Source organism: Alexandromys fortis, unplaced genomic scaffold (genome assembly GCF_014885135.2).
Source record: "Alexandromys fortis isolate MF-2015 unplaced genomic scaffold, M_Fortis_MF-2015_v1.1 scaffold_228, whole genome shotgun sequence".
NCBI lineage: Eukaryota > Metazoa > Chordata > Mammalia > Rodentia > Cricetidae > Alexandromys > Alexandromys fortis.
The window spans coordinates 1,859,146-1,873,923 of NW_026068115.1; the positions used below are offsets into that span (position 1 = coordinate 1,859,146).

Below are 14,778 nucleotides of genomic sequence, written 5' to 3' on the forward strand. Positions count from 1 at the left end.
GCCCCCCCCCCTTTTTTTTTTGAATTTTGAGACAGGGTTTCTCCCTGGCTTTTGGTTCCTGTCCTGGAACTAGCTCTTCTACACCAGGTTGGCCTCGAACTCACAGAGATCCGCCTGCCTCTGCCTCCCTAGTGCTGGGATTAAAGGCGTGTGCCACCACCGCCCGGCCCCACAGATTTTTTTTTTCTCTCCTCAAGAAGGCCCTGGCTGTCCTGAAATTCACTAAGTAATCCAGACTGGCTTTGAATTTACAGAGATTCAACTACCACTGCCTCCTGAGTCCTGGGATTAAAGGCGTGCGCCACCACCGCCCGGCCAGTTGTGAATTTTTCTGCTATTTTATGACCTGCCTGCTTCCCAAATGTCTTCTTAGGTATGGGGCAGGAAAACAGGTAGGTTTTGACTACTTCCAGCACCTGAGGCTTTTTTTTTTTTTTTTTTTTTTTTTTTTTTTTTTTTTTTTTTTTTTAGCATCTATCTGTCCCCATGAGAGCCTGACTTTAGCATCCTAAGGTATGGAGACACCATTCAATTAGAAGTATGCAAAACAAGAACCATGTTTCAATGACTGCTTTTTGCTCGAGTAAGTTTTCGTACAATTACTGAAAAGATTCATTTTAGCCTACAGCTGAAATCAAGAGAAACCAACATCCTAGGCGTTCTAGATACTGCCCCCCTCCAATCAGTTCCTAAATTTTGCTGCTTTCGCCTCCTAAAATACGCCTCTTCAGTCAGGATCGGCCTTCGTGAGTACAGTTTTTTTTTTCCGGAGTGCCTGCAGGGGTCGCTACAGCCTCAAGTAAAGTTGTCATCAAGCGTCCTGTCAGTCCCTGGGTTCTATGTTAACGCCGTTAAAACCCTTTTAAAAAAAAGAAAAAAAAAGGAAAAAAAGAAAGAAAAAAAAGATTTATTTATTTATTATGTGTATATATAGTGTTCTGGCTGCATGTACGCCTGTAGGCCAGAAGAGGGCGCCACCATGTGGACCTCTGGAAGAGCAGCCAGTGCTCTTAACTGCTGAGCCATCTCTCCAGCCCCAAACCTTTACTTCTTTAACAAAAGTCACTTTTATGTAACCGGACAGGGATCCTCTTGTGGGTCAGTGCGGTTGGCATTCAAGGTTGTGAGGCTCGGGCAGTGCGCTTCACGCCCACTCTTCCCTCAGCTCAAGGGTTTCATCCTCGGGAGCGGAGAGCGGCGCTGGCGCCCCATGGCAGTGGCTGGGACGAGGACGCAGAAACAGAGGTGCTGCCCGACCGCACCGCACCAACGTTTCACCGTCAGGAAGCCTGCCCCGCCCACAGGGGCTTCCGGTTCCGGCGTGGCCCGGAAGTGGGCGGGCGGTGGCTGTGCGCGGAGGAGGGGAGGAGGTGCCGAGCAGCCGCTTCCCGCCCCCGAGTGGAGCCGGTGAGGAGCGGAGTTGAGCCGAGCCGGCTGGGCGGCCGCCGAGCTCCCGCCATGGCCCGGAACACGCTGTCCTCGCGCTTCCGTAGGGTGGACATCGACGAGTTTGACGAGAACAAATTCGTGGACGAGCAGGAAGAGGCGGCGGCGGCGGGCGAGCCAGGCCCCGACCCGGGCGAGGTGGATGGGCTCCTGCGGCAATATCCTTCCCGGCGCGGCCGCTCGGGCTCGGCCTTCTCATCCTCTTGTCCCAGCCCCTGCTCCCCACCCCGCCCGGCTTCTGTCAGTCCCGGGCTCCCCGGGTCCGTCGTCGCTGGCCTCAAGCCTTCCTCAGCATCGCGGCCCTGGAGCTGGTTCACTCCTCCGCCCGGCCGCGCTCCGCATCCCTCGGGGTGGCCATGCACGGGCCTTGGTATCCCTACATCCCTCCTTGCAGGAAACGGGGCCATTCCCGGGCGCTGATCCGCGGGAGGGTCGGAGGTGAGCCACCTTGGGTTCATTGAGCAGCCACGGGCACTGCCCTCCTGCGCCTGTCTATGGCTTTTTTGGGCCCGATTGCAGCCCAGCGTGGAAATGGTGGGTGGAATGTTGGGGATAGACGGACCAGAGGGCTGGGGTTGGGGAGGGGGTGAGATGCCGCGCCGCCTTTTCTCACCTGTCACCACATTCCTCTGAGCACGTTGGGCTTTGAGCCTTTATGGGCCGAGCCCTATTCAACAAGTGATTTGCGACTCTCCCATTAAGTGCCTTGTGCAGGGAGCGTGGGAAAAGCTGTGATCAGAGGCTAAGAAACGCCATACAGTGTCAAATATAAAAGCGGCTCCCCGGCTGGGACCAACGTTTACAACAGAAAAGTAAAAATCGAGGTGACTGGTACAGCTGGCTTGGACTCTTAGCAGTTTGAGCACCACAGGAAACTGACTTACTCTCGCAGGAAGATATTGTTTCTTTATTCAAATGGTTTGACAGGAAGTGTGTACCCCTCCCCCGCACCTGCTAGGGCAGGATTGGAGACTCTTGCTGTATATAAATCAGGTTCTGGGTGTTTAATGAGTTGACTCAACCTGGGAAGTCAGGCCTACGGCCTTTGGGAGGAGTCCTGTATTTCTTCTCTAATATACCTTTAAAACAACCCCACCAGACAGAACAGGAGTGCGCTTTCAAACGTGGAGATTTCAAACTTGGATTTCCTGCACCATTCAGATGGTTAAGTGGGCTCATGAGAACGGAGGGAAGGTTGGTTTCTAGTGTGGTGCAGAGGATAGAGATTTTATGGGCACTCATTATTGACAAGGCTCCAGAATCCTAATTATATTGATGAAGAGTAGGGGCCTGGTCAGCTGTTGCCTTGATATTGTTACTGCTGGAACTTGTTGAAAACTCTGGCTGTTTTTGTTTGTTTGTTTGTTTGTTTTTTGAGGCAGCCTAGAGGCATTGGCCTCAGCTTATAAAGAAGATGGTTTTTATACTCAATGACAGTTTCAGAAGCCTTGTTACCATGGAGAATGTACCTCTTGGAATTAGGAGAAGGTAGGTTAGCAGATGAGAAGTGAAACCCTAGCAGATGTCAGGCAGGTAGGGAGAAGGATGGAACTAGTAATTGAGTCCCTGCCAGGTGCCAAGTGTTGAACTTTGATCTCATGTGAGTCCTGGAGAGAAAGGCCGAGAGGTTGGGGGGCGGGGCAGCTAGGAGTACTGGTTTCAGGACTGCTGGGGATTGTCATTATGGAAGAGCCGACTGAGGAAGTAGCCGGCTCTAACCTGCTTTTACCTTCCATAGGTTAATACTCTCAACCTCAGCATTCTTTTCCTAAATGATAGACAACTATGTTGGCCTCACCATTCATCGGGAGCTTTACTGAGCTCAGTCTGGTCCTCCCACAGCTAGTGGTGGCAGGTGGTAGAGAGGGCTTGGATTTGAAGGTCATTGTAGCTTTGTGACCTTGGGCAGGAAATTTCCCTTCTGGCTCAGTTTCATTGTTTTCTAAGGAAAAAGTCAGGTTCTTGTCCCAGAGGCTTTTTAGATTAAGGTGAAAATGTCAGTGCATAGCCCTAGTCCTGGTCCAAGACCTGGGGAGCTTTTCTCCACTCTGGCGGTTTCCGAGGGTCTTTGGAGCTCACTTTTTCCCTCAGTGAAGCAGCTTCTGCCCCTAGACTGGACTACAGAGTAGTGATTTTATAATCCCCCCCCAGTCCCCCATCCCAAGAAATTTGGCGAAGTTTGGTGACATTTTTATTGTTATAGTTTTAGGATGTTACTGGGATCTTTAGGGTGGAGGCCAGGGAGGCTGTTAAGCGTCTTGCAGGGCACATCAAAGAATCTTCTGGTCTACATGGTGTAGGGCCATGGCTGAAGATAGTCTAGAGGGTTCTTCAGTTGCCCTGCTTTCTCAGGGTGCTGGAAGCTATCTGGGTATGGAGGTAGTTTAGTAAACTTTGTGATTGCAAAGATCACCCCCTCTGCGTTCCTCATTCTGCCCAGCAGTTGGGGACCCTTGATTGTCAGTGGCTGCAGAGCTTGCTTGACAAAGAGCTACAGGCGGTCACTAAAGCCTAACATTTTTGTCCTCGGAAAAATCAGTTCTGTCCCTCCCCACCATCTGTTTCGTAAATGAAATGGTGTTAGTTCACACGTGGGACCCTGCTTATTGTCCAGGGATGTCAAATTAGATAGCTTATGGGGTTATCAGTGGCTGTATCAGGACTAGCCTTTGTCGAGGAAAAGAATTCTAAAACTAAAAGATAAGGGTGGTACCTGTCACTGTATAAGGTAGATCTGACCCAGCATAGTGGGGGAGTGGCTTGCCTGGTGGCACAGACCAGCTTTTCAAGATGGCACTTACTGGGGAAGCTGGGAATTCAGGCTTGCACCAGAGGCTAGTTGTTCACACATGGGGATTGCTGTATGAACGGGGGTGAAGACAGGATTGGGCAGTCATTCCTTGTTCTATTTTTGAAGTTTTTTGGCTTCAGCCAGTGTTTCACATGAGTAAATGAAAGTTGGCTGATGTAATTCAGTTTAAAATAGGTGTCACCTTTGGGGACATAACCTACTTTGTAATTTTCATTTGTGTGCTGGGTATTCAGAACTCAGCAGTGAATGTTGTGAGACAGGGAGCAAATGGCTCATTTTGTGGGCTAAAGTGGGACCTTGCTGACCTAGAATTCCCTCCCCCCCTTCTGTTTTGAGGCAGGGTCTAACTGCATAGCTCTCTCTCTGACTGGCCTTGAGTCTGTCTCTTCCTGAATGCTGAGATTTAAAGGTACCACTATGCCTGGCCTGGGAGGTAGATGGTCACAACTTGACTTCTTCTAGTTTGATAAGAGGCACCGAGTGAAGAGTTAGGATGTATTTGTTTCTATTCTTCCCTTGTGCACCAAGTCCTGCAGGGCAGACAGTGCCTAGTACCAAGGAGGTCATGTAGGCTCTGTACAAAAGAGGAGGAAAGTTCAGGGAGATCTGCAGGAAGAGCTTGCAGGTTAGCAGAGGTACCCTCCACTCCTTCCTCCAGATTAGGAAAGCTCAAGGCTGTAAGAGGCTGTGCCTGCCTAGAAGAGGTCAGCAGGAGCCAGTGGGTGACACATACAGATAAGATCCCTTTGATTACTCTTGAGCTGTTTATGAAGTAAGGTCATTAATGAACATGGACGTGTTTGAGCTTAGCCATCCTTAACTGGCCTTGATGCACAGGGGACATGCTTCGGGCGTTCCATGCAGCTTTGCGGAACTCTCCAATCAACACGAAAAATCAAGCTGTGAAGGTAAAGACGCTGTGCTGCAGCTCTGCCCAGTGCTCAGGACAGCATGAGCTCCTTGGGGCCTGGACAGCAACTCTACATCAGTGGGAGGGAGGTGCTACTGGGCATTGTTTTCCACTGAAGCCACGTCTATTCCCCAGATACTGGTGCAGTAGGTTGCTTGATAATCTTGTAATCTGTAGAGTCTAAGGCCTTACCGATGTATCAAAATTAATGACACTTGAGACTGGGCTGAGTTCAGTGGTAGAGGGCTTGTTGAGCATATGGACTGCCCTGGGTTCAATCCCTGACACCAAAAAAGTCGTATTTACCCGCAGTAAACTAATTGTTCTCTTGACACTAAGTGGAATCACTTGCTTGTAGAAATACGGTATTCAGTGAAATGTAAAGCCAAAGAAGTTGAGCTCATCTATGTAGCTCTGCTCTAGACCAATTAGAAATGGATGGTGTTTCTGTCATGTTTTGTCCAGTGGTATTCTGTAGCAGTGTTAGGATTGCAACTCCTGGCCTCACTCACTTTTTCTTTCCTCTGTAGGACCGAGCCCAGGGTGTAGTCTTGAAAGTACTCACAAACTTTAAGAGCAGCGAGATTGAGCAGGCTGTGCAGTCACTGGACAGAAATGGCATTGACTTGTTAATGAAGTACATTTATAAAGGGTTTGAGAAGCCCACAGAGAATAGCAGTGCAGTGTTACTCCAGTGGCATGAAAAGGTATGTGTGACTACATCGCTCCACCGCAGCGCTCACATGGAGGAATGCAGGCCCAAGCTGCCATTTGTAGTTTCTCTGCACTCTGGAAGCACCTCAGCAGGATCTTCAATGCTGACAGTTATATTACGTTTGCATTTTAGCTGTGGATTTAGGTTAGGCAGGCAAACTACGCCTGATACAGGACACGAGGACAGGACACGAGGCAGGTGCCGTGGTGAGGTAGGAAGGGGCTTGATGTTTTCTTTGATTGTGAAAGAGAACTGCTACAAAGAGGGAGTTGATGACATGTTAGAAATGCAGGCCCAGTCTCACTGGCAGTTGGCAGAAATCTGAGTCATTTAGTATGACTGTCATTCACTTGAAGTAGAAAAGGCTTTTTTGTCCTTTACTTGAAGGGTATAGGACTAAGGCCATATGTCAAGCTTTTGTCCTGCTTATGTATCAGTTGATCTCCCCGCCCCCCCCCTTCCCATAATACTTAAGCAAATACACCCACCACTTAAGGGGACCAGTCTGTGATGAATACAGGTTTTTTCTAATTATTTATTTTTATTTTATGTGCATTGGTGTTTTTCTGCATGTATATCTGTGTGAGGGTGTCAGATTCCCCGGAACTGGAGTTACAGCCAGTGCTCAGAACTGCTGAGCCATCTCTCCAGCCCTCCATGAATATGGTTCTTGCCAAGAGGTTCAGCATGGGATTTTTTAAGGGTCTTATGTAGCTCAGGTTAGCCTCAAATTTGTTTAACTGGGGATGGCTTTGAATTTGTGATGTTAGTGCAGAGATTGCAGGCATGTGCCACCATACTGCGTTTATATGGTGTTGGGATGGAATCCTGGGCTTCATGTATGCTGGCTGGATACTCAACCACATCTTCAGCTTGAGATTTTTTTCCAATGCTAGAGGCAGAACCAGGGTTCTGGTATGTGTTAGGCAATGCGTCACTGAACTAGACCCCTTCGCAGTACTGAGTTTTAAGAGTGCTTTTACTAGTAGGTCAGTTTCCAGCCAAGTGTTGGGCTATGGCCTATGGTCCTCCTGGTTGGCGGTGCCTGAGCTCAGAAGTTACTGGTGGTGGTGACTCTTAGGTGGTGTGGTAGCCAGGTTCTTTCATCCCTATGAGTCTGTCACAGGCTTCATGGGGGGCTGTGCATGTTCATGGATAGGTAGGTGCTGGCAGGCTGAAAGCAATGAGCTTGTTACAAGGAAACTCAGGCTCTGCTTTGTGCTTGAGGTCCTAAGCCAGTTCTGTTGCTTCAAGCGTTGGCAGCTTTTGGGACTCTTGGCTCCGGGACAGCACTGTCCCTAGAACTTGATCTTTCTCAGCAAGTCTGCGACATGGTGGGATTTAGGTCTGGGAATTAACTTTCCAGTTGAATGAAGCTCCCCTCTGGCCAATCAGGTACCCTTTGACATGTATCCTTTTCCTGTTCCCACAGGCCTTAGCTGTAGGAGGACTAGGCTCCATTATAAGAGTTCTCACAGCAAGAAAGACTGTTTAAAAAAAAGAATCATATTATCTTGAGAAGAATTTTGGATGCCCAGGCTGGTGAAGAAGGGACTGACAATGGACCATCTTCCTGAACTCCCAACTAAATATTTCAGGAAACATATCTGCTGAAATGTATTTTATTTTTAGGTGGAAGGAGAAATTGTCTTATTGTTTCCTAAATTCTTTGCAGGATCAGTGTCTCTGCCTTTGTCTACAGAGTAATACAGAACTGACACTTGACTATCAAGACTGACTGGCCAGATTATGTCAGGTGTACCCGTGTGTACTTTCTGTTTGCCATGGGGAGGGACTATTTGGGCAGGTGCAGATCCAAGGGCTGCTGTGAAAAGGAGAGCGTGGGTTCTGAAGTGGAAAACCTGAGAGTTTGTACAGACACTGTCTTGCAGAGAAGACAGTTTAGTTCATTGTAAAGTGCCTGCTGCATCAATAAAGCTCTTGGCTTATTTGTCTATTCATTTCGGTGTGTTCTCTGTATGTTACATGGTAAAGAGAGCGATGGTAATGAATGATAGTTTGATGGTTTGGAAAACTGATGAGGAAGGGGTATAGGTGTCCCTGTCCTGCCAGCTCTGGGGGGTTGGCAAGTATGGCAGAGCCACTGCTATGCCACACTGACCACATTGATGGATGCTACCGAGAAGCATTTTGCTGAGTATCTATTGTTTTTTTATTTGTATGTAATTTTTGAGCCTAATAAAATGTCAAACATTTAATTGATAGGCTTCAAAGGTCATCCGTTTGTGTGATTACAGCTGGAGTCTTGGGCAGGTTCTCTTGGTGTAGGGTCTTTGTCATGCCTTGACGACCTTTCTTTCGAGACTAAACCCCAGCAATTGAATCAGCCATAAAGCAAGTGTTCCTGGGTGTCATAACTGCAGCTTAAATGCTGGCAGAGGCTTCCACTTCATATTTCTGCAGCTCTGTGGCCAAAGTACCATAGGCCTTGTCCTTCCCAGACTCCACAGAAGCACTGATGCTTGAGAAGTAGGGACGAGGCTGTGGTCTTTGTTAAATCACATGTTTATTCACTTCAAATCTGGGGAGTTTGCTTCCTTTTGAAAAACAAACATCCATAGCCCTTGACGTTTTTTTTTTTTTTTTTTTTTGTTTTTTTTTTTACTTTGATGTTTTTTTTTTGTTTTTTTGTTTTTGTTTTTCGAGACAGGGTTTCTCTGTGGTTTTAGAGCCTGTCCTGGAACTAGCTCTGTAGACCAGGCTGGTCTCGAACTCAGAGATCCGCCTGCCTCTGCCTCCCGAGTGCTGGGATTAAAGGCTTGCGCCACCACCGCCCGGCTAGCCCTTGAAATTTTAAATACAAAGCCAGGCAGCACTTGAGGCAGAGGCAGGCAGATCTCTTGAGGCCAGCCTGGTCTACAGAGTGAATTCCAGGACAGCCAGGACTACACAGAGAAGCCAACCCTACCTTGAAAACCCAGAAAAACAAAACATCCCAAAACCATATCTCAAGCTTGATCAAGTAAAACTCACTGTAGTTGTATCTTGAAGAGCTTTAATCAAAAAGTATTGCACCCACGAATGACTCGGCTACAGCAGTTTTTCAATAATAGCATCCATCCCTATTTACATGGGTAGTAAGGTCACAGTCCAGTGCTCACACAGAAAGGGCTACACATACTGTCTCGTCACCAAAGTTTATAGAAGGAAAGTGCACCAAGCCACTTAGAATAGCTACTGCACTCTTCTAGTGCTGGAGGAGCTCAACATGCAGCAGGAAAGCCATTTAGATGAGTGGACCCACAACACACCTCAACCTGCAGGCAGAGGTGTGTGTGTGTGTGCGCGCGCGCGCGTGCGCCTGTGAGAGAGAGAGAGAGAACAGCTCAAGGGGCTGAGGGCTGAGAAGCCTCAGGCTTAGGGCTTCTGAAGCTGGGATTGCTGGGAAAGGAGGAAATCATACTTGGTGGAGAAGCTACATCTTCCTCAGTAAAAGTCATAGAACAGTGGAACTCTGGTTTTATGTCCCCACTAAATGGGAAGGAGCACCCTAAAGGGAAACTAAGAGCCAATGCCATCCTGATTTAGAAGGCAAATGCTACAAACACTTGGTTTTCTATACAGCACATTATATGTATATACATACATATGTTGACCTTAAGAAGAAAAATTTACCTAATGGTAACTTTAGAAGCTCCAGTTATTAGTTTGCTAATGAAGCTTTCATCAAACTCAAATTGTTTCCCTTGAGATCTGATGTGGCGTATCCAGAACAAGCGTGGAAAGGAACACAAGTTTCTTGCGTCAGCTAAAGCTGAGGTGTGTGCTGTTAGGTGAGGCAGCCGGCTGGGCTGCTGGAAGCCGCCTATAATGTAGTGTTAAATACTGGGGTAGGGGAGTGAAGTAGAAAAACTGATTGGCTTTTGTTTGGTGGTAATAAGACAGAATTCAGAGCAAAGCCAGAGAAACTCTACTACTCCAGAGAGGCAGGTGCCACAGAGGTAAGCAAAATGACAAAAGGGCACGCATCCTGGTACAAGAAAGACCTGGTGCTCTGGGTCTCCTCCTCAATGGATTTTATAATACAGAAGTCATGTTTATAATAGTGAACTTTTGCTATAAAAAATAGTTTAAAATGGTTTACCAGCAACCCATCGAGACAAGTACATTCATTAAGAAGGCAATTGAGTGTATTTGGTGCTATATGTAGAGATCTCCCTTCGTCTGCTTGCTAGTTTTCTCAGGACTGGAAAGTTGCGTACTCATCAGTTCACACTGGCCCTGTTATGAGATGGACACATCTCCAGTTCTAGGTGGCTGGGGAACAAAGTGAAATGATACTTTCTTGAGAGACAGCATCACAGAGACCCCCGACTGCTAGTGGAAGGGGACTTCAAAGACCACCCTTGAGTTGGCTTTTTTTTTTTTTTTTACCCCGAACTGGCTCCACCTTCAGTCATGTCACCACCGTTTGATAATTAGTTGTTACCTGACATGCCGATCACTTCAATTTTAAGTGCTAATGTTAAAGAGAAAGGACTCAACTGCAGCGGGATATTAGCAGCACTGTGAAGATCTGGGCAGAGCCCAGGATCGCTCTTGTTTGGTGGCCAGAAATGACAGGGCTGGTTTCCTTCTGAAGTTCATACTAGCTTGCAGAGAGGTGGGCCTAAGGTCTTGTAAACAGTGTCTAGACACTTGTACAAAATACTGCAATTACAGCAATGAAAAACCCACCCAGTCTGGTGTGTCAGTGTTCTTTTCACAGAAAGTGTCAGCCCATGTAGCTCTATCCTTGGGTGGTTCTAGGACCATGGTATCCGTGGGTTGGAGATAGACGGCCGGATGCTGCCCTTGGGAGCTGGTTTGGATCCAAACCAAGACATCTGCAATTGAAACAGAAAAGGCTTCTGGGCTGAGAAACACCTGGAGCAGAAAACAGCCCTCGTCTTCTAGTCTTCCCCGTCGGTCAGAGGAACCAAGAAGTTTCAAATAAACTGGTCTGCCAGGCGCCCAGATCAGGGACAGAGATGGTAGAAAGAAACTGCACTGATGAGGAGAGGAACTGGAAGAGGTTTCTCCCTTCTATTACAGCATTTATGCAGATGCCTTAGCATTCTCGTGAGGTTTGCTGTGCTGGTGACTGAACCTGAGACCTTGCACATAACAAGGTAAGCACTTTACCACTGAGCTGTACCCCAGCCCAGGAAAAAAAAAATGAAGGAAACAAAACGAAACACTGTTAAATGTAGGTGCCAGGCCGGAACTGGAGCAGGAGAGGAAGTGCCATCAATGAAAATGCAGTGATGAACAAAGTCTGGCATCCGGCGGTAACAAAGAACACTGGGCTAAAGAATGTTCTTTGGGGGTTGGAGAGATGGCTCAATTCCCGGCAACCACCTGGTGGCTCACAACCATCTATAAGGAGATCTGGTGACCTCTTCTGGTGTGCACATGCAGAGCACTCATAAAATATAAATAAAAGAATGTTTTTTTGAACTGTCTGGTCAATTTCATATTACAAGAGCAAGTAAGATGCCGGACAATGGTGGCCCAAGCTTCTAATCTAACACTCAGGAGGCTGAGCCAGGCAGATCTCTGTGTTCAAGGCCAGAGCAGGTTCCAGAACAGCCAGAGCTACATAGAGAAACACCTGTCTCGGAAACCCAAAACAACAACAACAAACCCAAAAAACCAAACTAAACAAAAAAGCCAGTAAGCTGAGGTCGCCTGCCTCAGGTCTGGATGTCACAACACTGTGCAGCAGTGGGAAGAGCAGAGAGGGACGCTCACCTTGTACTCCAGAGTCTCCTTGAGCATGCTCTCTTCCTCTTGTGAGAAGTTCAACAGCACTGACACTGCCTTTATGAGATGAAAGGCCTGAAACACAAACCCACTTTTGCTGGCACAGGGAGTTAAGGGGCTCACTGGCAGCATTTCCTGTTTGCCTGGGTTCTCAAGGGTGAGGAGGTGGGTATAGCTGCAGCCTTTTGAGTCCCGTCTCACTTTGGGGATTGAGAGCTGAGGACATTGTCAACAGATACCTGCTTTTCATGCTGTACAGACATTTTCTAGGTCTTTAGCTTCAGCAGCATTCAAGCCAGAATTCAGAGGGACCCATGTCTCCCCAGGAGCCACTTCCCATCGCAGTCTGCTCAGCAGGTCAGCAATGAGGGATGAGGGGAAGAAGGCAGAAGGAGGCTGATGGAAGCCATGCAAGCCCAACACCCAAAAAAGCAGCTGGAAGTCTTTACCTCGGATTCTCGACAGGACATGAATTTTAAAACAACATGTTTAAGGTATTCAAAATTGATCTCTCGGGCATCCGTCAGGTCAGCATTATTGGTGACAGCATTATTGGCCATATTTGGTATCTCAGGGCCTGTTCTCTCCCGGACCTCAAAAAGCTCACTGTCAGGCCTGATTTTCTGAAAAGCAATGGAAAACGTGCCATGTCAATCGATTCTCCAGACTCAGCTGTGAGCAGCTCAGCTAAGCTCACATCACTGGACATGAGGGAACTAGGTCATGTTTGTCTTGTTTATGTGAGAATGCAGGCAGAAGAGGAGGCAGATTCAGACCTCCTGCCCAAGGTTGTGTGGTCACAAGAACACTTCTTCCCACCAGTCCACACCTGACTTCTCAGAGAACCTTCTGCAATCAACTAAGAGAGAAGCCCAGGCAGCCAAGGACAGCAGGAGGACCAGAGAACCCGGGGGGCACGGGAGTGGGGGGATGTGGGGCTGAGTGCATGGAGGGCACAAGCAGGTACTCACCAGCTCCTTCTGCAGAGTCTTCTTAAGTTCCAGCATCCTCTGCTGCATCTGCTTCATAATCTGAGGTGACCCCACCCCAAAGCCAGCTGTCAGTGCTATGTCAGGAGGCCCTGAGAGGCCTTGCTGCAGGCTCACTCTCAGGGGCCCCTGGGTTTCCTTGCTGCTGCTCCACCCTTTTCCTTCCCAGGAACCAGGGGGGCCACAGTATCATCCTTTCAATAGAACTGTCTCCCAAGCTGGTGTGCTTGGTCCTCAGGCCTGTTGGCAGTGCCCACACACGTGGAGAGTGAGGCTGTGCATGGTTCTGTACAACATCTTCCAGTTTTTAAAACTATGGGGCTTTTGTTTTCAGTTGTATCTGATTGCCTGGGACTGGAACTGCCATGTTATGCTGAGAACTGAACCCAGGTTCTCTGTATGAGCAGTGCTCTTAACCACTGAGCCACCTGAGCCTCGGATTCCTTTTTTTTTTTTTTTTTTTGGTTTGGATCTTATAATTATCATTGCTATACTGATAACCTGCAGAGTAAGTCAGATAATGTAAAAATATAAACTTTTTCTGTACAATCCACCAACACTGGTTTTATTTTTATATTTTAATCAGTGGATTTATTATTATAAGGCTTAAATGTAGTTTACTATACATTCTATCACTCATTAGAGAGGCTGCACTCCATTTTCTTTTTAATTTATTTATTAAAGATTTCTGTCTCTTCCCCACCGCCGCCTCCCATTTCCCTCCCCCAGTCAAGTCCCCCTCCCTCGTCAGCCCAAACAGCAATCAGGGTTCTGCACTCCATTTTCTTAATTTAAAATTTTATAATCTATAACAAGGGATTCCTTAGTGACAGGGATCAAGTGCAAGGAAAAAATTGTTTTTTTGGTTTTTTTTTTTTTTTTGAGACTAGGTTTCTTCTAGCCGTTCTGGCTGTCCTTGAGTACTGTAGACCAGGTTAGCTTCAAACTCACAGGAATCTGCCTGTCTCCCAAGTGCTGGGATTAAAGGCATATACCAGCACTGGCCAGGTACTTGGGTGGCAAAGGCAGGCAAATTTCTGTGAGTTTGAGGCTAGCCTGGTTTACAGAGCGAGCTGCTGGACAGCCAGGTTAACAGAGATAAACCCTGTCTCAAAACAAAACAAACAAACAACAACAAACCAAAATCAAAAAAAAAAAGGAAAAGTTTTAAACATTTTTTCTTTCAAGACAGAGTTTTTCTGTGTAGCTTTGCAGCCTGTCCTGGAACTTGTTCTGTAGACCTGACTGGCCTTGAATTCACAGAGATCCACCTGCCTCTGCCCCAGAGTATTAAAGGTGTGTGCTACCACTGCCTGACAGTTTTAAAAACAAACAAACAAACAAAAAAGGCTTTGCATAGGTACACTGGGCGGTTCTGTGAGTTTTAATGCAGAGAAACACTAACCCTATCTTGAAAAAAAAAAAACAAAACAAAAACAAACGAGCTATGGGGTAAGACCAGTCTCTAAAGAAAGTTTCCCGTGGTCCAGGCTGCCCTTCTGCATCTTTCTCCAGAGTGCAGGGTTACAGGTGTGTATCACTGCACTCAACAGGACAGTAGGACAGGGGTGACAGCGGTGAGGAGGGCCCTAGAAGACCCACAGCTGGCCAGGTACAGGGTGTCCTCACCTTATTCTTCTCCGTAAGTTGCTGCTCTAAGTCCTGCTTTTCTTTCTGTAGCTGCTCTATACTCATGGCTTCAACCTCACCATTTGGAGTTCCTTCTGCTGCCTGAAGCTCATACTCAGAATTCTGCATGGCTTTTGCGATGACCTACAAGACAGTGGCAACAGGACAAAAGGTAGAAGCTGAGATGCAGATTTGCGGGGAGGAAGTGCCAGCTCACTGCACAGGTGTGCTCTGGCATGTTGCAGCAGCTAGTTAGTGGGAAGTAAGGTCAGACATAAGATTCTCTCCAGTGGCTGCCAGGCGAACTAGTGGCCTTTGGTGATCAACGGGCACACTAACAGGTGCTGCACACAGACGCCCCTACAGGTCTCAATCCTCCTAGGAAGTGGAGCACCTTTACCACAAAGGCAGGACCTTAGAAGTGCAGAGCAGGCACTCCACCCTACCCCAGCACTGGACAGGACAGCACTCACAAGTGACTCCAGGGGGTCCTGTCCTGTTGTAGCTGGCA

At 47.6% G+C, this 14,778-nt stretch overlaps 2 protein-coding genes across 3 annotated transcripts in view; one reads left to right on the forward strand and one right to left on the reverse strand.

Moving 5' to 3' along the window:
• Positions 1-1,348: 1,348 nt before the first annotated feature.
• Arpc5l (actin related protein 2/3 complex subunit 5 like) lies at positions 1,349-7,844 on the forward strand. The gene is made up of 4 exons (XM_050124851.1): positions 1,349-1,604; positions 5,094-5,166; positions 5,699-5,875; positions 7,316-7,844. The coding sequence occupies exons 1-4, from the start codon at positions 1,459-1,461 to the stop codon at positions 7,376-7,378; spliced, it is 459 nt and encodes a 152-aa protein (XP_049980808.1). The 5' UTR covers positions 1,349-1,458; the 3' UTR covers positions 7,379-7,844.
• A 1,038-nt stretch (positions 7,845-8,882) lies between these two features.
• The window catches only part of Golga1 (golgin A1), a 73,990-nt gene continuing 68,094 nt past the window's right edge, over positions 8,883-14,778 (reverse strand). The window contains exons 19-24 of one of the 2 annotated variants that reach the window (XR_007589122.1): positions 14,268-14,411; positions 12,621-12,680; positions 12,099-12,272; positions 11,638-11,724; positions 10,582-10,730; positions 8,883-10,161 (exon numbers count right to left, since the gene is read on the reverse strand). Coding sequence is in view for 1 of the 2 variants with exons in the window: in XM_050124834.1 (XP_049980791.1) it covers positions 10,650-10,730; positions 11,638-11,724; positions 12,099-12,272; positions 12,621-12,680; positions 14,268-14,411 (546 nt within the window). In the remaining variant the exon portion in view is untranslated. Of the gene's footprint in view, positions 10,731-11,637; positions 11,725-12,098; positions 12,273-12,620; positions 12,681-14,267; positions 14,412-14,778 lie in introns of both variants that reach the window. The other variant, XM_050124834.1, reaches the window with a different exon arrangement.